Raw genomic sequence first — 25,720 nt, 5'->3', positions numbered from 1 at the left:
CATTTCTGCAATGTAAGTTAGCTTTGATTCTTCAAGTTAAGTATTTTTTTCCAATTTTTTCCCACTTTGTTTTGAATATATTTTTGCAACAGCAAGGACTTTATGGTGGGCAAATTGGAAATTTCCTTTTCACAACTTTGTTATTACTGCCTCCTCTAAAAATTAACTCTTTGATAGAGTAATGAATATTTCAGAGATACAAGAAATATAATTTGTGTTTGTTTTCTAATCTCTAAACTTAGTTTCACTTTAAATGGTGAATAGAAAGGAAAATGGTCTATTAATAATGAGGATGGAAAAAAATGTGGTGGCTATACTAAATCGATAAAAGGACCAAAGAAGTGGCGATAAATTTCTAACATCTTACGTTGACAAAGATTTCATCACACACCAAAGTAATGTGAGTCACAATAGGATGAGCTTGTGAATAAGTAAAAGTAGATTAATGACTATGAGAGCAACATCCCATCAAAAAAACCATCCTACTTTAACAATGAGTTTACTAAAGATGCTTAATCTTCCTCATGCATTCGACAAAAGCCTCTACAATGAGATATAAGTATGGATGATGCAATAGAGAGTTAATGTTCTAAGTAGCTATTAAGTTAATACATTCATGGGTTCCACAATAGCAAACAAGTCACCAAGCTATGGTAAGTTCATTTGTCCTTTTATGATTGACTTTTGTTTCTCTTTTTTCCAGAGACAAACACAATGGTAGATTCAGATCCAGACATTGTATTTGAGACACAAGATATTAGTGATGCCAATGAAGACATTCTGGAAGTACAAGTTGGCAGGAAAAAAGTTGCAATAACTACAGGAAAAAATCACAAATTTACTCCCAAGGGATCTGATGGTCTCCTCCAATGAAGTGACAAACAAAAGAAAGCAATGATGAAGCAACTTACTTAGTCCAAACACTATAGGAGACCCTTCAATAGTGGGAGATCCTCTTGAGGAACTTTTAACTCTATGACCATTCTTGCCTATTGCCCCCATTCCTAAAGGATAATTTGAGTAATATCTTCCTTCTCAAAATTTATTTCATCTAAACTTTATTCAATGTAAATTACCTTTATTGCAATCTTTAATAACGTTTTTTGCTAATGCTACACATTTCAATGGATATCTTCATAGTCAAAGCTCATATATTAGTATATAAAATATATTATTTTACCTCTAATATAGTCTTCAATTGGATTTCCTGCTCATAATAAATATTTTGATGGATATTTTCCTACTCAAATTTATATACATATTTCAAAAATTTAATTATTAAGTGAGTTATCTTTGTCATAACTTCCAAATGAAGTGCTTCAAAATTTGGTGGATGATAAATAAATCATCTGATCTAGGTTCTAAGATTGCATGTAAGTGTGAGAGGAGCCTCATAATTGATTATAATCAAGGCAATTTACACTCCTTGTTTCAATATTGTAAATTTTTTCTGATATTTTGAAATGTTTTCTTTTGTTGCTTATGGACAATTATACCACCTCTAAAAAGCCTAATAACTTTGTCTTTCAACTTTGATGACAAGATATTATATAGCTTGATCTGAAGAAGATTATATATAGGATTTACAAACATTTTTTTATTGAATTTACTTAAGACTTGTTAATGTTTCTCACTTTAATAATCACACCATCAAATAGTTTTTCATATTCATGGTTTTGAATAAAACTATGATCTTTGTAATAACTAGTAAATTAATACCTTTCATGAACTTTAGTAGTAAGTTGGTGAACTATCTAATCATCCTTTGATGGGGAGTATATTTATTTCCAAATAAGAGTGTAATTTTTGTATTGGCATAAAATGCCATGCACAAAGATGCATAGAGTGTATATATTTGGAAGAACACAAATCCTGAGGAAGTGTTTTTTCATCAAAAAGGTGATTAAGGTAAAAGTTATCTTACCATTGAGATTCAAACTATCTGATATTTCCAAAAGATGGTGAACCTTGTAAAGATTATAGTGTTGTTTTTCATCTACCTCTTCATGCCCTCAAGTATGTGATCCATTTCTTTCTTCTATGCTTTGGAACTAAATTGCATCACTTCGTTCATTGTAGCCTTTGATACAGCTTTTGGAACTAATCAATATAAAATAAAGCTTTCATTTATTTTAAAGTTGATAATCTTTAATAATTTATAGTTTTCATGTTTACTTTTGATTATCATGGAAATGGTATTTTAGTTGAAGAGTTTTAACTTTTAGTGAGAAAAGAGAAAATATGAAGAATTGGATGATAATTGTTAAGAATCAAGTTTTAAAACATATGCCAGATTATTAACTATGTGTGATTGATTGATGATGCTGAAACAGAGATTAATCCTATAAAATAATTAATTAAATATGCTATAATATAATTTTTTATGCTTTCAAATAGAGCTACATTCAATTTCTAAATTCTATTATATACTTGGCACATAAAGAGTAATTGACTCAAATATATTATTTTTAAGGTGAAATTATAGAAAATTATGAAGGAAATAGCGAAATATTTTAGAAATATTATATATCATTCAATTCACACAACTTTCTATGATAATACTATTATACAAGTTGAGATTAAACAATTTATCAAACATTTTGAGGTAGATTTTTAAAATGAAGAAGCATTTTAAGTATTCTCAAAATGAATGGAAGGATAAAATTAGTAAGTGAATCAATATTTTGAATTTTATATTTATTTTTATTTTTATATAATAGATATGTAGGTTCTGCTATATGGAATTTCCCTCATGCTAACAAGATAAAAAATAGTTTGATTGAGCATTTTTATGTAGTTAATAAGTTGATAGCAAATACTTTTTATATAGATTGTTAATATCCTACATAGTTAGAAAATAATTTTAACAAGAAGGTTTACCAATTGATTTATTCCTTCTCACAATTAGTATATGCTTATTATAAATATAATTTGATATGAAATCTCATTGGATCATATGAATCACCCAATATTGAATATCTACTAAAATCTTATGAGGAAATAATGAATTTTTTCTTGTCAAATCATGTTAACCATGACAAGAAATCCCAATATATAATCTGCATATAATCAAACCATTCATAAATTGTTTGACCAAAAAATTGCAAAAGCAACACTGGACCTGGTCTACTTCTAAGTCCTAACTTTGGTGTAAATTCAGCAAGTTTAGTAGATGTTTCACATGTTTTCTATATTCATTATGTCAAGAAGTTAGTAATTATATTTTGTTATCAAAGAAAATACCTGATTAACTTTGAGTAGTTAGGATTATGATTTTTGTTGGACAAAAATGCCATTTTCATGGAATTCTTGCACCTCATCAAGTCATAGTGGATCTTAAATGATTTTCTTAAATTAATATGAAGTTAAATTGATTTTTTACTTGATGTACTACTGTTATACTTGAATTTTTTAGGTCAATTAGCATCATGAAATTTAGCGAAGTGTTGGGAACAGGATGGGGGCACAATATGGCTAAATGGCCACTAACTATATGGGAAACAATTAGGGTGCACACTGGGTGTAATCTAAGATGCTGGTGGGCAGGTGGGAGTGCATGTGGGAGCCACACGCGGGTGGGATCTTAGTGTCTGACAAGATTATGCAAACAAGTTTGCAAGCTTTTTTTTTTCTCCATTGTAAATAAATATTCATTCAACTGTTGTGTGGACTCTTTAGTGGCACTCCCTCTCTTTGTATCAGATTTTCGTTGTAGTTTTGAACCCTCAAGTTTTATAACTATAATTTTCCAAAAAGAAATTAAATAATATTAATATCATTACCAATAATTAACACAATCATCAATTAATCATAAATCAATCAAAATTCATTAATTGATCAATTCAACTAAAGTAGTATCATACTTTGTCTACCATAAAATTCCTTGTGAAATCTAAAGTGTCTTATAGTGCTTAAAGTTTGCTATCCATCCAACAACTATAAGCCCTATCCAATACCTCTCCAAAACTCACCTTTGTAATCCCAGAAACTTATAGGAATACCTAAGTCTCATTCTATAGACCAAAGCTTTCATGGCCTTAACTTGTCATATTGATCCTTGAAACAATGCTAGGGAACAAATGTAGTGGAGTTAAAATATATAGATTTTAAGCTTTCCAATACAAATGCATAAATTTCTTGAAATAAAAAAATTTCACTGTAGTCCTTGATCATATTTTAACCTTCAAGAAACATTCCACCACGCTCACAGCCTCTGCTTTCAGGAAAATTTGACGTAATAAGGCCCAATAGAGGATCATAGTATCCAACTATGAAGCCTGCATAAACACCAATTATCATTGCATATGTTGAATACAACATCCGTATGCCTAGGTATGAAGATAATCATTCATACAGATACATCTTCTCAGACTGTTAATTTGGTTTCTGGACCTCTCAAGTTTGGGAAGAAAGCTCCAGAGGCTGAGAGATGGAAACGACGAGCTAGAAGATGGGAAAGAGAACGAAGATGGCGATGGAGGCTAGCCAAGGTCACAAGATCAAGTAAAAAGCATATTCCATTCTAGGAAATCCACAGATTTTTCCCTGGATTGTCTGGTAGACTCCCACTGAGACTCCTTGTGAAACTAAAAATATACCGCCCCATAGACCTGGAACAAACCTCCTCAAATGCTGGAATTTAACATCAACCTTGGTAGTAGGATCGATCCTCAACTGAAGACCAAAGGGCTACCTATACGTTCTTGAAGTTTGCTTGACTTCCAACAACTATAAACTCTGTCCAATACCTCTCCCTCAGCGTCACGGAAACTCTCCAGTAAAATCTTGTACTCCCAGACGATTCTTAGATACTTGTACACCTCAGAATGGGATCATACTGAGAACAAATGTAGTGATCATATGAGCGTAGTGGAATAGCTTGAATTTTGACGCAATAAGACCTAACAAAGGATGTTAGACACTATCATTGCATATGATGCACCAGCAGCTTGATCTCTGTTGTATCAAAGGCTATCAAGCAAAAGAAAGAACCAGGAGAGACTATAAACACTCGGATCTGGTTTTTGGCAAACCTGGGCATATAACGCGACTGTGCTCTAATAAAAAACCCCAGTGTTCCTTTTAGCAGAAGACCAAGACCCCAAACCCTAAATTTTTGTTTGTTTTGACCGGGGAATCGAACGGCTGGTTGGTGCTTCCACGTGGCGCAACATGTGCCGTCAGCTCCCCCAGTGTGGACTCTACATAGCTGAGGTGAGGATAACCCCTGAGGAGAGAGAGAGAGTGAGGTTTTTGGCGAGAGGAATGGCTATGGCGACTGCTGGAGCAGCAGCATTCGCAGCGACTGGCCACATCGTGGGAGGAGGAGCCACCTCCTCGTCCTCGTCTGCCGCCTCTGCTGCTCCATGCCGATCGTCCCTCTTCAAGGCATTCGATGCGAGGCTAGGAGCGTCCAAGATTTCCCACCTCCGCCGCCCCGCCGCGCGGATCCAACCTAGGAGAGCTTTCAGGAGCCTGGCTGCTAGCGCGGTGAGTCTAGCACTTTTCCATGGAGATTTCGACGCCTGCATTGTGGATTTTCCTCTTTTCTAGAGCTTGGATGTTCCATTGGTGGGAAACAAGGCTCCGGATTTCGAGGCCGAGTCGGTCTTCGATCAGGAATTCATCAAGGTATTTACGAGGAAAATGAAAGGTTACTCTTTGCTGTGTTCTTATTTCTCCCATGTCTTCGCCGCAGGTCAAGCTTTCGGACTACTTGGGCAAGAAGTACGTCGTTTTGTTCTTCTATCCTTTGGACTTCACGTTCGTTTGCCCGACAGGTTGGTCGGTGACAAGTGGAAGATTTCTTCTAACTTTTTCTTTTCCTCCTGCTAGAAATCACCGCTTTCAGCGATCGTTACTCAGAATTTGAGAAGATCAACACGGAAGTGCTCGGAGTCTCTGTTGACAGTGTGGTACGTGGAACTTTTCTCTTTAATTTTCTTTGCTCTCTCGCTAACAAAAGGATGCTCTTGCAGTTTTCCCATCTGGCTTGGGTTCAAACCGAGAGAAAGTCGGGCGGCCTAGGCGATTTGCGCTATCCCCTTGTTTCAGACATCTCCAAGTCGATCTCCAAGGCTTACAACGTACTCATCCCCGATCAGGTTCGTGACAAACTCCGTGTATACTTTGCGCAGATGACATTCTCTGTGTGTCCAGGGAATTGCCCTCCGAGGCCTCTTCATCATTGACAAAGAAGGGATCATCCAACACGCTACCGTTAACAACCTTGCGATTGGAAGGAGTGTAGACGAGACCTTGAGAACGCTTCAGGTGACGAAAGCTCTGGTGAATGCGAGTTTTAAGTTTTGATCTTTTTCTTCATTGTTTCTTCTAGGCGGTCCAATTCGTCCAGGACAATCCAGACGAGGTGTGCCCCGCCGGATGGAAGCCTGGCGACAAGTCAATGAAGCCCGATCCAAAGTTGAGCAAGGACTACTTCGCTGCTATAGCTTGAGCTCCCATGAGGCTCAAATAAACAGGTTTGTTTCGGTGGAATGCTCCCATGCAAGGAGATCTCGAGAGGCAAAAAGGGAGTTTTTGGTTTCTACATATTTGCAAGCTTACAAGATCACGAAGTTGAATGCAGTGGAAGCGTCGTTTGCTCTAGTTCCTCGCTCTGCTAGATTTGTTTCTTGGCTTTGCCATTCCTGGGCTTGCCGGTGTTCACGTCCACCCCAAAAGCGCCGAGGCGTGCCGACAGCTTCGCGATCTCGCGCACTGCGCCATCACTCACCGTGCTCTTGTCGCTCTCCAGCTCCTCAAACGCCGCCTCGAACGCATCCTGCCAGAAGCTGCCACTGCTCTTGTCCTCCTTGCTGCCGAAACGGTAGCCACTCCAGGCATGCCGCACAATCTTCTCTCGCATCTCCGCCTCCTGCCAAGATACAAGCCTACATTGTCGATCCAAGCCAGCCACCACCACCACCCAAGACAAAGCAAACCCACCAGTGGATCCACACTCGCCAATTCGTCCTCGTCGCCACCTCCTCCATGGTAGTGATCCATGGCCGCCAACCAGAAGCGGCTCGTTTGCGTGTGTGCTGCGGCGGACCATTTCCTGGCCAGGCCCAGCCCCGCGCTCCCCGACAGCATCGACCACACCGCCAGCAGCAGGATAATCGCCACTGCCCACGCCTTGTAGCCGTGGTTCCTCGTCCACCACCCCACCTCCTTCATCGCTTCTCCTCTCCCCTGTGACCTATATCTTCTCTCTCACGCGTCGAAAACTTACATATATTCACATCCTCCACAACACAAAACTTTCACTATCTTCGTTCGCCACCACTGCTGCCGCCACCACTTCCAGGACCGCCTCTAGTCTTGCCTTCGAACAGCTCGCCCAGCAAGCGATCCAAGTCGTCCGCCGTGTACTTGATGTACCTCTGCGTGTTCTTCCCATTCTCCAAAATGGCACTGCATTGCAGAGCATCCGTATCTTCCCTCGTGAACAAAACAAAAGAAAAAAAAAAAACCTGTAGCGTTTGATGAAACTCCGGTATGCTGGGAGTAGCACCTCGGCGACAGCCAGCCGCACCGCATCTCGCAGCTCCGCGTCTGGAATGGTCCATTGGGACTGCCGTTGATGAAGCTCCTCGAACAAAATGTTGAAGTTTTTGAACCTGTGTGAACTCTCACCTTGACAACAAATAACAAGAAAGAAAACCACTCACAAACCTTTCTTTCAGCACGGCTCTGGATATCCCACTGCTGGTTCCGTCAGGAGCTCCTCCCGTACTCATCCCGCTGCCTCCCGAAGAGGACGACAATCCCTGGCCACTGAGGTATTGAAGTAGCTGCAATACCCAGCCAAGTTTGCTTCAAGCAAGCCAGGAAAAAAAAAACCAATACCTTTCCCCACGCTGTGCGCTGATATGCCTGAGCATGCTGCTGGACGATGCGGCGATGCCTTTGAATCCAGTCATCCCCGAGAAGGTCTTTAGCCTCCGACCTGCAGAGAGGTATGACTTTTAGCTCCCAAGGCTTGCTTGCTTGCTTATACCTTCGCACGGATTTAACCATGTAATGGATGTTGTTCATGAGAAAGATATGCGTCAGAGCAGGGTCCTTGTACTGCTTCGCCTTAGAGTCAAGATTGTTCTGTAAAACGACCATAATTTTCGATGTCGCTGCTGCCAACCGGGAACTCGACACATCCTTGTCCTCCTCATCAAAGAGTTGCCTCAATGTGATTTGGTAGCTGCTCGAAACCAAAGGAGACAAACAAACAGCAAGTTATGTCCAGCTACCAGAGGCAGATTAACCACTTACTCAAAGAGAAACTTGACATAGTTAATGACGTAACTCGTAAGCGGGTGGACCGTACCATCCTGGACAGCAGTTTTGGTTGCGTCTTTCTCCACAGCATCCAGAAAATCATCAAAGGTATCACGAGCAGTTTGTGCTAGCTTCTGAGTGAGACCAGCAGCTGCATCACGAACAGAAGCTGATGTCTCCCCTGCGAACATTGTTTTCATCTGCACAGCGCAGCCAATTAAGAAACCAGAGACGAGATGAGATACCTCCGGCAGAAGATCATGCATAGTCTCGAACATGTCCAGGAGCACAAAGAGCTTCTCAGGGGACTTTTTGCTCCTAGCAATGGCTTCGCCGGTGCTGCTCAGCACGCTGAAGCTGTTCTGAGTGATTTCTGCAAAACAAGCCTCTCGGTAAGGATCTAGGCCATCGAAGACTTGATTGCAGAGCTTCCATTCCGCTGCAAAGAGGAGTTTGACCTGTGTTTTTTATCCTTCTCTTATGTTAAAGCGCAACAAAAAACTTCTCTCTCTATGAAAGAAAAAAATAAAAATGGAGACAAAAGAGAAAGAATGACTTACAGCAGCGCGCATGTGTTGGATCCAGTTGCCAATCTTTCCCTCCAGCACCTCCCATTGTAGTTTTTGGACGTCTTCTCGCGTGAGCTTCTCCACTCCTAGCTTACGGAGGCTCTGCTCCAATACAGATGCTCTCGCGTCTCTGCAAGGTAAAAACTAAGTTATGATGTAACAGTTTTCCCTTAGACCAAACCTGTAAGTTTTCAAGCATTGCTGGTGGTGACCAGAGCCGATCATGCGCTCAGCGATATCGTGCAACTGAGGGACAATCCTGGGGGGGAGTAGCATCGGAAGCACAACCGCATCGTTGGTGGTGGCAGGAGCATCAGGTGTAGAATTGTCATGGTGCGCTGGGGCAGTCTTGGGCAAGGATTCCAAGAGCCGTGCTGGTTCCACCGGCTTGCTGCACAGAGGGAGCCAAGATGAGATGAGAAACAAGAATGAGAGAAAAGAAAACGCCTGTCTTACCCGTGCTGGGAGAGGACAAGTTTGAGCTCTCCATTTAGCTTCTCCATGGCTTTGGAAAGAAGCGTACGTGCATGGGTGAGCGCAGCGTCGTCATTCTTAAAGCTGCGATTGTAAGTAAAGAACTCGATGTTGCGCTTGATCTCATCCACGGCCGCGACGTAGCCTCCCAGATCCTCCCGAGGCCCTTTGAGGATCTTGGTTTCCACCTGACAGATAAGCAGTGATTCTCTTTTCACTTCTCTCTCCTTGGAAAATGTCTTACCTGCCGCGACACATCAAAGCGCGTGAGAATCGCTTGAGCCGCCTTGAGCGTCTTGTCGATGTTGTGGTGGACAGTCCTGTACGAGTGCGTGCGCAGCTAGCGAGAGATCACGATGAGGAGGAATCGAGAGAGAGAGAGAGAGACGCTTCGATGAGAAATTTCTTACCTGCGTGGGGCGCATGGCGGATTCCAGGCCCGACAGCCGCGCATCGAACGATCCCAGGATGCTCATCACGCTCTGCGTCACGCTCTGGCTCCTGTGAAGGCTGTCGCGCAGCAGCAGCGCCGTCGCCGCCAGGGCGTCGCCATCCATCGCCATTCCCCTGTTCTCCCCTAACCTAGATAGGGTTTATTTGGAGCCAAGGGAAGACCAAGAAAAAAAGAGGAGTACTCATGGATGAAGATGGACACAGTTGCGCTCCAGGCCATGATCCGGAGCTGTGGCCACGCCAAGGATTTGGCGCAAGCGCGCCGGCTCCACGCCTTGGTCGTCCAGCAGCACCAAAATCAAGATCACCAGCAGCAAGCGCGCTTCCACTTGAACCTCCTCATGGAAATGTATGGCAAGTGTGGAAGCGCCGACGATGCAGCGGCCATCTTCTCGACCCTGCCTCGTCCCAATCTCTTCTCCTGGACAATCCTCCTCACGGCATTTGCCAGCAACGGGCATGTCCTGCAGGCGCGAGAGGTGTTTGACGCAATGCCCAGGCGCGACATTGTGGCCTGGAACGCGTTTCTTGCAGCATCTTCGTCTACAGATCACCTTGAACAAGCTGAGAAAGTTCACTCGAAAATGCCGCAATGGAACGCATCTTCATGGAATGCTCTCGTTGCAGCAAATGCCGAGGCTGGGCATTTGTCTCAGGCAGCAAAGCTGCTCCACGCTATGCCCCAGCCGAACACGATCTCCTGGACAGTTATGATGGGAGCCTACGCGCGCGCCGGGATAACGGATCTCTCTGTGGCCATCTTTGACGAGTGCATTCCCTCGGGGCGCGACGTGGTGGCCTGGAACGCACTGGTAATGGCATATGCCGCGGCGGGGCAAGACGGGCATGCCGCGCGGACCTTCGGCTGCATGCCGTGGCACGACCAGGTGGCCTGCAACGTCATGCTGCACGCCCACTGCGCGGCGGGCAGGATGGGCGACGCCGGGCGCTTCTTCCACACGGCCATGCTGACGCACGACACGGTGTCGTGGAACGTGCTGCTGCACGGGTATGCGCGGCTGGGTCAGCTGGAGGATGCCCAGCGGGTGTTTGACGCCACGCCGCGCAAGGACGCCGCGTCATGGACCGCCATGCTTACCGCCTACGGCTCTGCGGGGCGCGTGGATACCGCACGGCGCCTGTTCGACGCCATGCCGCGCGGCACACGGACTGTCATCACCTGGAACTCGATGCTCGGCTTCTTTGCCGACAACGTCGCCACCTTCACGTCCTTCCGCCAGAAGATGCCCGCTTGGGATACAACCACTTGGAACGTCACTGTGGCTGCGCTTGCTCGCGCTGGACAGCTCCAACAAGCAATGGAAATGTTTGAATCGACACCACAAAAAAACCAGCTCTCTTGGAATGCTGTTGTTGCAGCAAATGCCCAAGCCGGGCATCTGAATAAAGCCGAACAGTTTTTGTCTCTCGCCCCGGCTCCCACCACGAACACCTGGAATGGCCTTATTGCCGGCTATGCCCGCCACAGCGACACCATTACCGCATTCCACCGTTTCCGTGACATGCTACTGTGCGGCATACCGCCCGATAACATTACCTTTGTGTGCTTGCTGGTGGCATGCAGCCACGTTGGGCTTACCGCCGCGGCATGCCGGCTCTTCCGCTCCATGCAAACCGACTGGCAAATCACTCCCACGCCCGACCACCACAGCTGCATTGTCGATAGCATCGCGCGATCCGGCCAGCTTGTGCTCGCACAAGAACTTGTCGAGTCACTCCCGCAGTATCGCCCATCAGTCGCCTCGCTTGTATCCGCCACGGCCATGCATTGTGACGACAAAGTGTTACAAAGCGTCTTGTCACGCTCCGCTTTCTCTCCTATCTCCTATTATTCAACATATATGTCAGTATGATAATTGTCCAAACGCTACAAACCACCATAGCTGTGCTAGCTAGCTCACTAGCATCACTGGAAATATATCCACATTCCACTACTATCGCGTCGCTCACTCGATCGATCGCCTCTAGACAGTGTAGGCCTGCTGGATGGTGTTGATGTCCAAGCCTTTCAACCTCACTACAGATTCGACGTGACCCTTTAAAGTGTGAAGCTCTCTCAACCTGCATTGCCATGCATCCGCGGCTTAGCCTTGTTGACACACAAAAAACAAAGGAAAAACAGAAAAGTACCTTGCAATCTCGGCTCTCCTTAAAGCCTGCTCGGCCATGTCTGACGTCTCTTTGTGAGTACCCTTCTCGGGTATCTTGAAGTCCGGTGGCTGGAGCCCGTGTAGAGTTCGTTGCGCCTGAGCCCACTTCACTTCCCGAGCCTCCCTTCCGAAGTCTTTTTGGCGCGTAAAAGCAGTCTGGAACACACCAAAATGGAAATAGTCAGTCTCCCGGCAGGCAAAGGTATAACACCACTTACTCTTTGCTCGAATAGAAGCTCCCATGCTCTGCCACTTAGTATGTAACGCACAGCGAACTTGATAACATCCAGAGGGAAGTAGAAGACGATGTTGTATAGCCATATAACACCGGCCCAACCCCAGCCAATTCCCTCCACAAAGGCAAAGCCCCAGTTGGCGTACACGGCAATAAAAGTCGCAATCTGACAATAACATCTCTCGCTCAATCCGAACCAAAATCAAAATTGTGTAACTTACCAGCTGGGCAATAAGAAACGCCACAACGAGAAGAAATCCAGGCCTTTCCATGAAGGACCAGCTTCTCGACCTCGTGACGAAAATCAGAGCCTGGCTTACGATACTAACTTGCAAATAGATGGCCGAATGCATTTTGTTGGCATCGCTTCCAATGTGAGGAACGTGGAAATGGTCCTAAAAGAAAAGAATTTAGCGTTGATACTGAAACACAAGTCTACTTACAGGGAAAAAGGTAGTCTTGTCTGCCAGCCAGTAGAAAATGACTGTCATAAGCGCAAGGTAACTGCCGATCACAACTCCTGTCGCAAAAATCTCCGAGAGCTTCCAACTGTCAGGCAAAGGAGATGGTTTCACTCTGTCCTTGGAGATGGTCATGATTGTGCCTGCCCAGCAACAGCAAGGTCATAAACAGCGAAGAGAAATCTTTTACGTACCATCGTTCAATATTGCAATGATTAGCACCATGAATGGGGGAAAATCGAACTTCCATATCAACGCCAGCAGCATAAAACCAAGCTAACGAAGAAAAACATGTGTATCAAAATCCTTTGAAGTCAAAGAAAAGTGCATACTTACCACTATCCTTATAGTGATGGATACGGCATAAATCTGTAAAACCACACATAAGCTAACAAGAGACCATCGAATGTATCAAAACTTACAGTATAGTTCTTCATCCTCTGAAAAATCGCGCGACTTGTTAGCACGGCGCTTATTATCACGCTCAGGCCAGGTTCTGTCAGGACTATATCTGAAGCACCCCTTGCTGCATCTGTTGCATCTGCCACTGCAATTCCTATATCTGCCTTCTTCAGAGCAGGCGCATCATTGACACCGTCACCAGTCATTCCACATATATGCTTCTTCATTTGCAAGCGCTTTACTATCTCGTACTTGTGCTCTGCACATGAGAAAGGTAACATAGTTGGCTTCAGCAAATAACAAGATTACCTGGAAATACCCCCGCAAATCCATCGGCTTTTTCAATCAGTTCGTCAATTGGCAATCCTTCAAATGCCTCCCCTTTGCTTTGTCCAAGAAGCGAAGATGACGGATACATGTTAGTTCCCATGCCAAGACGTCGGCCAGTTTCTTTGCCAATAGCAAGCTGGTCCCCTGGCGGTAGTGACACGTAAAAAACCAGCACCAGAATGCTCAAGAACAGACGTACCAGTTATCATCTTTACGTTGACCCCAAGATTCAGGGCCCTACGAATAGTCTCGGCGCTGTCATGCCGAGGAGGATCAAACAAAGGCATTAAGCCTACAAATTGCCATGGACCCCCTGGACTCTCTTTGTTGCCCTCGGGAACGTCCTGTAAGTACATATGCTGTTAGCATTAGCAGCCAACAGTCCAACATTCCATTACCTGGCATGCGACTGCAAGAGAGCGAAGGCCACGCTCAGCAAATTTGTCAATGACGGCGTGCACCCTTTGAGCAATCTCAACCTTATTGTAAGAAAGATCTAATATCTGCATATACGCCCACGGCTTAGAGCTGCAACCAAACAACATAGAGAAAACACCTGCTCAGGTGCGCCTTTGCTGGCTCTGTGCATCTTCCCGTCAGAGTCAATATAAGTCAGAGCAGTACGCTTATCCGTAGGATTAAATGGAAGAAAGTGAACTTCCTCAATACCAGCACGGGCCTAAGCAGTTTACATCATAAGAAAACAGTAGGAAACAAAACCGATAACGTACCTCCTTTGGATCAGCAAGCGTACCGACAACAGCTGCGTCAATGGCATCTTGATTTTCCATCCTTGACGCTCTAGCAGCAAGTAGCAAAACGTAATCTTTGTCGTATCCTTTTGCAAAAACCTGTGCAGAACGAACACAGCACTTAAAAACGTTCAGTCTTGGATAAAACTTAAGTACCTCCACGAGATTCTTGTCGACGGTTAGCTTATTCAAAGTTAAGGTGCCGGTCTTGTCACTGCAAAGGACATCCATTCCTGCCATCTCCTCTATTGCAGTCATTCGCTTAGTAATAGCACCCTGACCAAACACATGCCCATTGTCAGCATTCCTGATCACTAGTTTCTTACCTGCTGCGCAAGCCGGTGAGAGCCAATTGCCATTGTCACGGAGAGAACAGTGGGCATAGCGATGGGGATGCCTCCAATCAAAAGTACCAGCAGGTTGTCAATCCCAGACCTGTAGGTTCTATGTTGGATGGGGTACATTACTATAAGTTCGATAACCATTCCAATCGCAATGGAGCATATGCAGAAGTTTCCGATTGCTGTAAGAACCTGCGAGAGAAAGAAAACAATGAAAAAACGATTGCAGAAAAAAAAAAAATTCAAAAAGGAAATGATATTACCTTCTGGAAATGACCGACTTGATTTGTAGTGTCTACCAGATGTGCAGCCTTTCCAAAGAAAGTGTGAACCCCCGTCCCTATCACAACTGCCTCAATCTCTCCTTGCTTGCATGTCGACCCCGAGTAAACTTCGTCGCCAGGATACTTGGTAACAGGTAGAGATTCGCCTGTAAGCGCGGACTGCAAGTCAAAAACATGCGCAAACCATTAGAGTCGTAAGGTGACGCTTGTTCTGCGTACCTGGTCTATTTTGAGAGGGTCTCCTTCAAGTAAACGGGCGTCCGCTGGAACGATATCTCCCAACTTGATGCTTACAATGTCACCGGGAACTAAAATACTGGCATCCTGCTCGCCCCATCGACCGTCTCGCAACACCTGAAAGAAACATAGAAGAGAAATAGAAAGGACAATAAAGTCACGAGCTGCTTAAGACAGAAAGTACAACTAAACTATGCTTACCTTAGTCTTTGGTGCAAGACGCGCCATTAAGGCCGCCGCCGCATTTCCAGCGTTGTTTTCTTCAATGAAGCTTATGGTTGAGTTAATGACGAGCAATGCTATGATCCCAACGAAGTCTTGCCAGTCGGGCGGCCGATTCTGTCAAGGGCGGCATACATATCAAGCAGGCTAGAAACATGACAGTACTCACGTCTCCGTTAGCGAGAGCTATGGCCATCACTGCTGCAGCTTCCATCACCCAAGACAAAGGATTCCACATGAATCCCAGGAACTTAAAAAACTTGCTCTCCTGCAATGCAAAGTGCCAGTTATATTCCTTATCACTTGGTGTTAAGAGGCATGCTACAAACCTGCTTCTCCTCTAGCCTGTTATGACCAAAAATTTTGAGGCGCTCCTCGCCCTCCTCGCTCGTCAGACCTTTCCTCGTGCATCGCAGTTGATCAAAGACCTCCTCAATGGGAATGTTTTCCTGGCAGCAGCAAACCAAAGAGATTATCGATTTTCCATCACCCCAGAGGAAAGATTTCCTACCAGATCAACGGCCTCCTTGTTAATGGCCTCGAGCATTGCAGCCTTGCTGGGCTTCTCTACGTCGTTCTCCATTCTCCGTGAAAAGCAAGCCCCAAAATCACCTCAATTTCTTCGGGAGATCGGTGCCACGATTCAAGCTGTATCTCTGCCGCCTAGGCGCCGCAGAGGCGCCGTGCGAGCGGAGGGGCGATTCCGAGCGGCGATTCCCAAATATTCTAACTAGCTGCTTAGCTCGATGCGAGACGCGGCGCCGCAGATCGGCATCCAGTGCATGGCCGAGACAAAGAAATCCTCCAGCAGCGGCTCGAGCAGCAGCCAGAGCTTGCGCGCATTGGAGGAACCCTGCTGCTGCCTCCCTCAATTGAAAAGCCTGACACCCAGTGCCGGATCCAACGGCCAGGATTTTTCGCGATTGCAGGCCGGAATGGCCAGCAGATACGGAATGCACGGTCGGCCCGGATCAGGCGCACTCACACGCACACGAACCAGAGCAAAAGTGGGATATAGCCTATAGCATCCAGCTAAAATGCCCACTACTCCAGCTAGCTGGCTCCTCCGCTAAAACCCGCGCCGCCTCCATATCTGGAGGGACGCGCCCTTGGAGGCCCAGCGAGATAGCGGTCGATCCAGCAACTACAGCCACGCTGCTAAATCTAGCGACGCAAGTCGTTAAAGGAAGAAGACTGAGGTGCGGTACGTACCTTCTTCCTCTTCTTCAAAGGCAGGCCACCAAACACCAAACAAATTGTTCCATCCTCCAATCGCCATGTAGGCTATGGTCCATGCCATGCCATGGCATCCCATTTCTTATTTCTTACATCTGTTTCTTGTTGACTTTTCTCCTCTCGTACTTGTGCGTGTCCTCCGTGCGTCCGGCCCGTACTTGACCGTGCATGGCATGGCATGTGTATGGCCATGATGCCCATGTGCATGGCCATGTGCCGCATTCCCTGTCCTAACGTTACTGTCTGGGTGTAATCGATTAATATGCTCTCCTTTTGCTTTCGTTTGAAAAGAAGGGAAGACGATAGGGAGAAGGATTGACCCGAAATTTTTCACGGTCTCGCATATTAAATGAGAGAGCAAGAAGAGACGTCGCAGACAACACCACGGGCTTTGTCTGACTGCCGCTTCTAGAGGATGGGACGAATTACCTCTTTAATTTATATGATGATACTTATGCCCAGCCAGGGCAACTACGTGGTTGGCAGCATTGCACGACCGGCGATGACAATGCCCCAGCGAGGCAATCACGCAATAGCACCAGCCAGCCAGCCAGCCCTGGTGGAATGAGGTGCCCATGATAATACCGCCGCCTCATCTTACCCACATTCGCGCCTGGATGCCATTCAAGCGCCGGGGCTAGGGTTTATCCAAGATCTGGGCTATGGCTGCCGCATTGGCGGGCGCTTGCGTGGTGCCGGCGGAGGCAGCGGCGATCCGGCGGAGCGGAGCTGTGGAGTTAAGGCCGCGAGAGAGATTTGTTGTGGAGCAGCAGCAACGGATATGGCGGGCGGCGACGAGCGGCCGAGAGCAATGTAGGTCAGGTGTGCGCATCAGGGCGGCCAAGAAAGTGGAGACCGGGCGATCCTTGGTGATGAGCTCCACTCTGGTTGCCGAGGAGGGCAAGGAGGAGGCGGTGGTGGATTTGTGCAAGGGGATTCTGGATTGGGCCAGCGAATGCCAGGTATTTTTTGGAATTCTAGTAGCGAGAGAGATGGATTTGGCTGATTGCTTTTGGCGTTTCCTTGATTCGATAGAAGAGCGACAAAGCGTGTGGCGTCCTCCAGTTTGAGTGCAAGGCCGATTTGCAGGAGAAGAATGTGTACCACTTTTGGGAGCGATACGAATCGTTTCTGCATCTCACGACGTTCCGAGGTTCTCCAGAGCACGTCAAGTTCATGAAGGACGTAAGCTAGTTCTCCTTCTCTTTCACTTACGTCCATCGCCATCTCCATCTCTGGTTTTGATGGATTGATGTGCTTGCTTGCTCCCAGGTGAGACCGCTGCTCAAGAAACCAATCGGCCTCGTTGCGTACGAGTACAAGGACGGGCAGATCGGGCACGCGCGAGTTCTCATCGGTAAACTCCTTCCTTTGTATGGAACGCATGGAGATGGAACGATCCAGTGGATTGATGGCAGGGCCCAAAGGCGAGGGTGGCTTGGACGATGCAACCGGCCAAGGCAAGCAAACATCCAGGCTCATCGCTCCAGGCGACACATACGACGACAGCCGCGAGGACTGGGGGCTCAAGGAGGCGCTGGAGGCCAAGAAGAAGCAAAAGGCCAAGCAGTGGGAAGCTATGGAGCGGCAGAAGCAAGCGTTCCTGGCGCGGTCGCAGAAAGGCAAGGACGAGGACGAGCCATTGTCTCCCGAGGAGGCGGCGCGGCAGAAGAAGGCCCTGGCGGAGATCTTGGGCCGCTTCGAGGCGGAGAAGGCCGCCAAAGCGGCGCAGGAGAAGGAGAATCCCGGCGGCGCCGCTGGTTGGGGAGATGGTATCAAAAACTTGTTTGGTCTCAAGAAATAGAAACTTGGCGCCACGGTTTTAAAGATGTGGTTTTAGGGCTTTTCTAGGGTTCTTGAAAAGCTATGGAGGAGGAGGCTGCATTGACGGAGCAGGAGACGGCCGTGTACGATCGCCAGATTCGTGTATGGGGCGTCCAGGCGCAGAGAAGGTGGGAAGATTTTCGTCATTCGCACTGATCGGCGGCATTGCCTTGCTCCAGGCTGAGCAAATCTCGAGTGCTTGTGGCTGGATTGACTGGTGTCACAGCGGAGGTACCAAAATCTCTCTCTTTTCTCTGTGAAACTGTGTGTGCTGGTTCAGGCATGCAAGAATCTGGTCCTAGCGGGAATTGGAAGCCTCGTTGTGCTGGACGACAGGCCGGCCGTGTTTGATCCTTGTTCTTCCACATTTCTGGTGTGCCATGACCACAACGCTTCCACTGACGAGAACAAGTCCGTTGCCGAGGTCTGTGCTGCCGCTCTTCGAGATTTCAACCCAATGGTCGACGTCACGAGTGCTCAAGGTACTGCTGCTCAACAGTTCTTCCTCTCAAGTGTTTTTGTTTTCTCTCTTAGGCACTTCAGTGATGGATGTGGATAACTACGACGTTGTCATCCTCAACCGTGCCGCTATCAAAGACAAGGTGTGTGTGTTTACTTTTCTGTTTGATTCCCCTCCTTTTGCTCTACTTTCTTGGATGCCTTTCTTGTCATTCCTCTGATTACTCTATGTGTTTCTGTTGACAGAGGAGAATTAATGAGCTGTGTCGCAGATCGGCTCACAAAGTTTCCTTCTACACTGTCGACTGCATTGGTTCACGGGGGGAAATCTTTGTCGATTTGCAGACCCATACTTACACTTCCAAGGTTTTCATTCTCCACTTTTTTTTCTTTTTATTTTTTGTCACAAATGTGCTTTGACCTTTTCTTTTACTTGGCTTACAGGCTGCGGCGGATGCTGCCGAGAGTTGCGAGCTTACAAAGAAGTTCCCAAGCTTTGAGGTGAGACCTTGTTTCCTGGATCATAAAACTGGTATACAATGTAAGCATGTAGGACGTATCAAGCGTTCCGTGGAACTGCCTTCCAAAGAGGATAAGTAAGCTCTTCTTTGCAATGCGAGGTAAGGGGCGTTCATTCATGTTGGGGGCTGGGTTCGCAACTATAACTTTGCTGGCCAGTCCTCGAAGAATTTGTTCAGGCGACGGGACGGCAAGCCGGCCCCGAAAATCTTCCGGAGCTGCTCGCGCTGCGAACGCAAATGTGCAGCAAACAGGTGGTGGTGGTTTCGTGTATTGCGGAAGCAAAAACTAACCTCCGCGATGGTTTTAACAGGGCGTGGCCGACTCGTTGATCCCGGAAAGCCTTCTCGCGGGGCTGGCTGGCGCGGACGGCACGGAGTTTCCACCGGTGTCTGCGATTCTGGGAGGCATCCTCGGCCAGGCAAGCCGCTCCTCTTCTCTTCCTTGTTTGCAAAGCGCTAAACTAAATCGCTACAGGAAGTAGTCAAGGCTCTGTCTGGCAAAGGAGATCCTTTGCGAAGCTTCTTCTACTTCGACACTGACGACGGCAAAGGAATCATCGAGGAGATAATCAGTTAGATCGATTACACGCACACCCATTTGTTTAGGGTTGGGGTACCTCTTTGGATCCTGGCAAGGCATGTAGTCACGATTCCACTCGCTGGCCCCAGCTTTGCGGGCGGCCTGGCACTAGACGGGGGTCACAGATTTGATGGCGTCTCGGCACGCCAGCACTAGCAGCAGCAGCAGTAGAAGCATTGGCGACGAGATCCAAGCCAAACACCAAGGGGGACAGGATGAAGAAGAAGAAGAAGAAGGAGAGTCGAGTGAAGAGGAAGAGGAAGAGGAAGAGGAGGAGGAGGAGGCATCGTCCGAGGAGGAGGGCGTCGACGAATACAAGCGTGGAGGCTACCACCCAGTGTGCATTGGCGATAGCTTCTCGGGTGGGCGCTACGTCGTGCAGCGCAAGGTGGGATGGGGTCACTTCTCCACGGTATGGCTCGCCTGGGACACCCAGCAAAAGGTGAGTGAGTCTAGAGTTTTTTTGAGTGACTGACCAAAGTTCTCTTCCTTGGCAACTTATAAACACCCCAACAGAGGTATGTGGCTCTCAAGGTCCAGAAGAGTGCCAAGCACTACACGGAGGCTGCATTTGACGAGATCTCCATCCTCAAGCAGATCGCCGACGGCGATCCCAGCAACTCCAAGTGCGTGGTGAAGCTTCTGGACCACTTCAAGCACTCGGGCCCCAATGGCCAGCACGTATGCATGGTGTTTGAGTTCTTGGGTGACAACCTCCTCACCATCATCAAGCTCTACAACTATCGAGGCCTGCCGCTGCCCATGGTGAAGCAGCTGTCCATGCAGATCCTCATCGGCCTCGACTATCTTCACCGCCAGCTCTCCATCATCCACACCGACCTCAAGCCCGAGAATGTGCTGCTCACGCTGCCGCTGGACCCGTCCAAGGACCCGCTCAAGTCTGGAGCTCCTCTCATCCTCTCCAAGCCCGCCGCCGCCGCCGCCGCCGCCGCTGCCACTGCCACTGCCGGCGTTACCAGCAGCTCGCAGCCGCTGTCCAAGAGCCAGAAGAAGAAGCTCAAGAAGAAGGCGGCCAAGGACAAGACTGGCAAGGACAAGGACATGGACAAGGCAGCCGAGGCGATGGTGGCCACAGTGGACGCAACAGCAGCGGCGGTAGAATCAGGCAAAGGCGGCAGTGATGGAGCTCCTCGACACGAGAACCACAAGATCCATGCTGATGAAGCAACAGGAGCAGCGGATGCCCAGGCTCCCGGGGAGGCCCCTCGGCTGGCCAACAAGCACGAGAAGCGGCTCAAGGTGACGGACCTTGGCGAGCTGGACCTGAGATGCAAGATTGTCGACCTGGGGAATGCGTGCTGGACATACAAGCAGTTCACCAATGACATCCAGACGAGACAGTATCGCAGCCCCGAGGTTCTTCTCGGCTGCAAGTACTCCACTCCGGTGGACATATGGTCTTTTGCTTGCCTGGTGTTTGAGCTAGCTACGGGTGACGTGCTCTTCGATCCTCACAGCGGTGACCAATTTGACAAGGACGAGGTAAAGCTACATTTTTGGAACTTTAGTTTCTAATTGCTTTCGAGCGCAGGACCATCTCGCTCTCATGATAGAGCTCCTGGGCCGAATGCCTAGGAAGGTAGGCACTTATGTTTTTCCCGTTCATTGCGCGAGCTTCTCTGAGTCATGCAGGTCTCGCTCGGCGGCCGCTTCTCTCGGGAGTTTTTCAATCGCCAGGGCGATCTTCGGCACATAAAGAAGCTACGCTATTGGCCCTTGGACAAGGTTCTGCACGACAAGTATTCCTTTCCTGCCCAAGATGCACAGGAGCTGGCCGAGTTTCTGTGCCCGCTCCTCGACTTCGTGGCTGACAAGCGCCCCACTGCTGGCCAGTGCCTTCTCCATCCCTGGGTAATTCCTGTGCCTCGGACGATCTCCACACCAGTGGCACCAGCAACACCAGCAGCAGCACCAGCAGTTGCAGCGGAGGTGCTTGTAGCTGCTCCTGCCGCTGGTGTCCTTGACAAGAAGAGAAGCGAGAGCAGCGAGGCCATGAAGAAGGCCGAGGTTGCCATGGGCAATATAGCTATTGCTGGGATAATTGCCGATGCTTCTCAACAAGACTAAATACTTTGTCTTTTTGTTGTATCGATTGTTCTCTATTTATGTCACACCTGACGGCCAATTCTCCAGGAAACTACAGGTTCCTTGTTTCTGGAAAACAATGTCATGAAACATCCAAATGAAAGCAAATTCTACTCAATAAATTCTTCAAAAAGATGCAAAAAGGAAAGAAACTAGGCATCAGCGACGTAAACTGATCATCTATGTATACATTTCTAACGTTCTCCAAAACTCTCACTTGAATGTATGAATCTTTTGGTGGTGACAAGTCCTGAATAAGTAAGAACAAGGTTTCCAGCTAAACATGAAAGAACATATCACTGAAGATCAAGATCAATGCACTGAGATGCCATTGTAGTCTTCGAGCCATTTGAGCTTGATGGTTCCTGGAAAGAATAAATCGGAAGATGATTTTGAACAAACTGGATTTTCGGAGGGTTTAGGGTTTAGGAATCATGTGACATATGCCACGTGTCCAAAGGATAATGGTGCAGAACTAGGCCTCTGAACAAAAGAACAGTGCCAAACTCCCAAGCATGGAGCCAAAGAGTGACGGAACCGGACCACGAAGCAACTCTCGAGCATACAACCTAAGAAGTGAAAGGACAGGAGTCTGGAGCGACTTGGAACAGTCCTAGAGCAATCGGCATCCCAATGCCAGGACTAACACGCAAAATGGAGCTAAACGAAGTCTGGCGTTATTTCGGCATATCAGTGGCTTAACACAAGGACATAGGTACTCTATTAGCTAACATGGAATGGAACTTGGGCTTAGACCCAAGCCAGACACAAAACAAGGACAAGCACACAAGCAAGACCTAAATTAGGCTTCAGGTTAGTCGGCCATGCCCGACCTACCCACTATCCCTACTATACATTTGGAATTCCTCCCCCCCCTTCCGCTTGAGGAACACTCGCTTTGCACTTTCACCCCAAGCTTCCTTTAGTATCAGAAGTTAGTCTCTGGAACAAGCTCGAAACTTACTAAATATGGAATGTCTCTAAATTGTGAACTTGGACACGGAACAAACACCATTGTGTTCAAGCTAACCTCTACATTCCGTAGATATGCCAAATGAGTAAATCTAAACACTTTCCATAAATAATATTTAGGACCGAAATGAGATTAACACAAAGGGCATGATAGCGAGGGTGTTTGGTAGACATGGTAAGTTATCATCTGTCGATATTGAGGGACTAATCTCAATACGCAAGGGTTCTTATCAAGCTAGTGCAAGACAGAGCAAAAAAGAACTAAAAGCCAAGCCAAGTATGCTCAGCTAGAAACACATAGGAGTTCTTACCTTATGTCCATCTGGCTAAATATAAGTGCTAAGCCTAGTTTACTAATACTTGAACAAGAGGGATTGATAAAAGGTCTAGCAATACTAACCTTTTGCCATCGTGGCAGTAAGGAAGGAGTGTCCGTAAGGACTGGCCAACATATAACTTTTGATACCCAAAGTCACCTGACGAGAGTGCTATACAATTACCATCGACTAGGAAACACAAACTCTCAAAGTAAGAGCTCGCATTCCAGTACGACCAACACATTGTAAGAGACCAAAATAATTACTCAAGAATTTAGACAAGATTGGACTACTAAAGAGATTTGCAATCGTTTGCATACCTGCTTAATCCCAAAGTTGGTGAGTAGTATCCAATATTACTAGTGAATAGCTATATCGATCAATTTATGACACAATTGACCTCCTTTCAATAAACAAAATTGTGCTTACTTACACCACCAGATTTTTCAAATACAAGACCTTTCCTGAGCTAGACTCAAGAAAGTGACCTTGAAAAAAAACTCGGGAAGAATTGAGAAAGAAAAACTCGATTGGAGACTCAAGACACAAGAGCTTGACTTTGCATTTATACTACAAAACCAAACTTGCAGAAGACTCAAAACACAAGAGCTTGACTTCACATTTATGCAAGAATCAAAACTTGGAAAAGACACAAGATGTAAGAGCTTGACTTTGCAATCTATGAAGAACAACATTTAACTCAAGACAACTTAGGCAAAACACAAATTTATACCTTGACATTCAAGTTGTGAAGACTTAGCAAACTGAATGTACAAACATAAATCAGACCCAATCAAGATCCAAGAAAGAGATCTTTGACAAAAGAGTTGAAAAGTGAAAAAGGAAGAAAAAGAAAAAGAGAAATTAGAACAACAACAACAATAAATTTTAGAAACGATATTAGAGAAGTATGACAAAGAGGATAAATAAATTTAAGTTGCCAAGTAGAGCAAGCCAAAAATAACAAAGAACTAAATATCGAAGATGCCCCAGACTTTGAGGCATTTGAAGAAGCAAAATACACAGCATGAAGACACCCTAAGTTTACTCTAAAATAGAACCGCTGCCCACAGTGAGGACAAGGTATGCTCATAGTGGCTTGACTACGTTCTCTTGCTTCCCTTCATATCCAAAGGCGCTCGTTCACACGATCGAGGGCGCTTCGCCAAGGACCTCTTCATCAAGGCATCCTTTATTCTCTTCTTCCCTTCCCTTACATACAATTGATCGACTGTTTTTTTTCCCCCTTAGTGGACTTCCCAAAACTGACATGGCGGCAAATGGAATATTCCCCCAGTTCTACATCACACCCCACCTATTGGGCTCTGTCCCGGAGCACACAGCTCCACGGCAGCTTCATCTCGCTCATGGTACTTGCGCAGGCGAGCTCCATTAACACGAGTTGGTAACAAGTTCCCACTAAGATCTTCAAGCTGGATTGAGCCATTGGTAAAAACGTCAACAATGCGATATGGGCCAAGCCAGCGAATATGGAGTTTCCCAGGATTTTTCCAGTGCTTGCTATCATATAGCAGAACCTGATCACCAGCAGAAAAATTCTTAGCACACAAATGACGATCGTACCAGACTTTGTGGCGCTTCTGAAGAGCTTCGCGAGCTTGGAAGGCGAGAAGTCGACGCTCGTCGAGTTGAAGAAGTGTGTCCAGTCGAGCTTGAAGAGTGTTGTCCCAGCCCAAGTTGTGCTCGACAGCCATACGGAGAGATGGAATCTCAAGCTCGAGTGGTAGGATGGCTTCTTGTCCATAAACAAGCTGGAACGGTGAAGCTTTGGTGGTGACCTTGTAAGCAACGCGGTATGCCCAGAGAGCATCCAACAAGCGTTGATCCCAATCTGTGCGAGAAGCACTGGCAAGCTTCGTGATAATGTTGCACAGTATCTTATTGGTGCGCTCCACCTGTCCGTTAGCACGAGGGTGATAGGGAGTGGACTTACGATGAGCGATGCCATACTTCTCCACCAAGGTCGCAATCACTTGATTGATAAAGTGAGTACCTCTATCGCTCACCAGCTCCAAAGGGCAGCCAAATCTCGTGATGATGTTCTTGTAAAGAAAAGTCGCAACCTTGGCAGCTGTGTCTTCCGTGAGAGCTTCTGCCTCGGCCCACTTCGTGACATAGTCCGTGCACACGAGAATGTAGCGGCAACGGGAAGGATGGCTGGCTGGCTTGATCGGTCCCACAAAATTGATGCCCCACTTCTCAAAAGGAAGCACCCGAAGTAGAGGATTAAGCGGCATCAGATCACGGCAAGTTGGGCGACCAGCACGCTGGCAGGGATCGCAGGTCCGAACGTAGGCAGCATCATCCTTGTGAAGCGTTGGCCACCAATAGCCAGCTTGAAGAACCAAACGAATTGTTGCCTCAGCTGAAAAGTGGCCGCTATAAGGTGAATCATGGCATGAAGTGATAACAGTGGCCACCTCGTGAGGAAGGATACAACGGCGTAGAACGTCGTCACGGCTGAGGATGTAGAGCT

At 46.8% G+C, this 25,720-nt stretch overlaps 7 protein-coding genes across 10 annotated transcripts; 4 read left to right on the top strand and 3 right to left on the bottom strand.

The window, feature by feature from the left end:
• Positions 1 to 5,161: 5,161 nt before the first annotated feature.
• Positions 5,162 to 6,609, top strand: LOC9650720 (2-Cys peroxiredoxin BAS1, chloroplastic). The gene is made up of 7 exons (XM_002989293.2): positions 5,162 to 5,490; positions 5,554 to 5,631; positions 5,699 to 5,780; positions 5,836 to 5,915; positions 5,979 to 6,104; positions 6,160 to 6,273; positions 6,338 to 6,609. Exons 1-7 carry the CDS (start codon positions 5,173 to 5,175, stop codon positions 6,455 to 6,457), a joined length of 918 nt encoding a protein of 305 aa, XP_002989339.2. The 5' UTR covers positions 5,162 to 5,172; the 3' UTR covers positions 6,458 to 6,609.
• Positions 6,610 to 6,622: 13 nt separating this feature from the next.
• LOC112341987 lies at positions 6,623 to 7,179 on the bottom strand. The gene is made up of 2 exons (XM_024663063.1): positions 6,967 to 7,179; positions 6,623 to 6,877 (listed from the first exon to the last, which is right to left on the bottom strand). Exons 1-2 carry the CDS (start codon positions 7,177 to 7,179, stop codon positions 6,623 to 6,625), a joined length of 468 nt encoding a protein of 155 aa, XP_024518831.1.
• Positions 7,180 to 7,215: 36 nt separating this feature from the next.
• LOC9650473 (exocyst complex component EXO70A1) lies at positions 7,216 to 9,926 on the bottom strand. The gene is made up of 12 exons (XM_002989241.2): positions 9,731 to 9,926; positions 9,565 to 9,660; positions 9,303 to 9,508; positions 9,028 to 9,237; positions 8,838 to 8,976; positions 8,523 to 8,735; positions 8,272 to 8,477; positions 8,003 to 8,200; positions 7,852 to 7,951; positions 7,678 to 7,796; positions 7,476 to 7,622; positions 7,216 to 7,416 (listed from the first exon to the last, which is right to left on the bottom strand). Exons 1-12 carry the CDS (start codon positions 9,881 to 9,883, stop codon positions 7,269 to 7,271), a joined length of 1,935 nt encoding a protein of 644 aa, XP_002989287.1. The 5' UTR covers positions 9,884 to 9,926; the 3' UTR covers positions 7,216 to 7,268.
• A 41-nt stretch (positions 9,927 to 9,967) lies between these two features.
• Positions 9,968 to 11,647, top strand: LOC9650472 (pentatricopeptide repeat-containing protein At1g62260, mitochondrial). The gene has a single exon (XM_024663062.1). It carries the CDS (start codon positions 9,968 to 9,970, stop codon positions 11,645 to 11,647), a length of 1,680 nt encoding a protein of 559 aa, XP_024518830.1.
• On the bottom strand, positions 11,591 to 16,107 carry LOC112341983 (ATPase 11, plasma membrane-type). 2 transcript variants are annotated; one of them, XM_024663050.1, is made up of 21 exons: positions 15,720 to 16,104; positions 15,538 to 15,657; positions 15,378 to 15,476; positions 15,188 to 15,325; positions 14,969 to 15,103; positions 14,729 to 14,908; positions 14,451 to 14,657; positions 14,281 to 14,400; positions 14,104 to 14,223; positions 13,929 to 14,051; positions 13,771 to 13,875; positions 13,572 to 13,716; positions 13,352 to 13,516; positions 13,063 to 13,301; positions 12,977 to 13,009; positions 12,835 to 12,916; positions 12,623 to 12,783; positions 12,401 to 12,574; positions 12,163 to 12,345; positions 11,925 to 12,100; positions 11,591 to 11,855 (listed from the first exon to the last, which is right to left on the bottom strand). In XM_024663050.1, exons 1-21 carry the CDS (start codon positions 15,789 to 15,791, stop codon positions 11,759 to 11,761), a joined length of 2,874 nt encoding a protein of 957 aa, XP_024518818.1. In that variant the 5' UTR covers positions 15,792 to 16,104; the 3' UTR covers positions 11,591 to 11,758. The 2 variants fall into 2 exon arrangements, with proteins under 2 accessions (XP_024518818.1, XP_024518817.1); XM_024663049.1 differs by having other exon boundaries at positions 14,104 to 14,400; positions 15,720 to 16,107.
• Positions 16,108 to 16,841: 734 nt separating this feature from the next.
• Positions 16,842 to 18,273, top strand: LOC112341984. Of its 2 annotated transcripts, none has more exons than XM_024663053.1 (4): positions 16,842 to 17,406; positions 17,483 to 17,629; positions 17,717 to 17,801; positions 17,863 to 18,273. In XM_024663053.1, the coding sequence occupies exons 1-4, from the start codon at positions 17,107 to 17,109 to the stop codon at positions 18,246 to 18,248; spliced, it is 918 nt and encodes a 305-aa protein (XP_024518821.1). In that variant the 5' UTR covers positions 16,842 to 17,106; the 3' UTR covers positions 18,249 to 18,273. The 2 variants fall into 2 exon arrangements, with proteins under 2 accessions (XP_024518821.1, XP_024518820.1); XM_024663052.1 differs by having other exon boundaries at positions 16,843 to 17,406; positions 17,480 to 17,629.
• Positions 18,274 to 18,289: 16 nt separating this feature from the next.
• Positions 18,290 to 21,986, top strand: LOC9650422 (SUMO-activating enzyme subunit 1B-1). 2 transcript variants are annotated; one of them, XM_024663051.1, is made up of 10 exons: positions 18,290 to 18,396; positions 18,448 to 18,499; positions 18,549 to 18,750; positions 18,803 to 18,870; positions 18,974 to 19,093; positions 19,172 to 19,228; positions 19,281 to 19,347; positions 19,406 to 19,500; positions 19,560 to 19,667; positions 19,724 to 19,909. In XM_024663051.1, the coding sequence occupies exons 1-10, from the start codon at positions 18,311 to 18,313 to the stop codon at positions 19,823 to 19,825; spliced, it is 957 nt and encodes a 318-aa protein (XP_024518819.1). In that variant the 5' UTR covers positions 18,290 to 18,310; the 3' UTR covers positions 19,826 to 19,909. The 2 variants fall into 2 exon arrangements, with proteins under 2 accessions (XP_024518819.1, XP_002989337.1); XM_002989291.2 differs by lacking the exons at positions 18,290 to 18,396; positions 18,448 to 18,499; positions 18,549 to 18,750; ... (2 more) ...; positions 19,172 to 19,228; positions 19,281 to 19,347 and adding exons at positions 20,345 to 21,331; positions 21,381 to 21,428; positions 21,482 to 21,986 and having other exon boundaries at positions 19,435 to 19,500; positions 19,724 to 20,270.
• Positions 21,987 to 25,720: the final 3,734 nt, after the last annotated feature.

This window comes from Selaginella moellendorffii, unplaced genomic scaffold (assembly GCF_000143415.4).
Source record: "Selaginella moellendorffii unplaced genomic scaffold, v1.0 SELMOscaffold_96, whole genome shotgun sequence".
Classification (NCBI taxonomy): domain Eukaryota; kingdom Viridiplantae; phylum Streptophyta; class Lycopodiopsida; order Selaginellales; family Selaginellaceae; genus Selaginella; species Selaginella moellendorffii.
The sequence above is the reverse complement of the archived record's forward strand: the minus strand, read 5'-3'. Positions and strand labels throughout refer to the sequence as shown.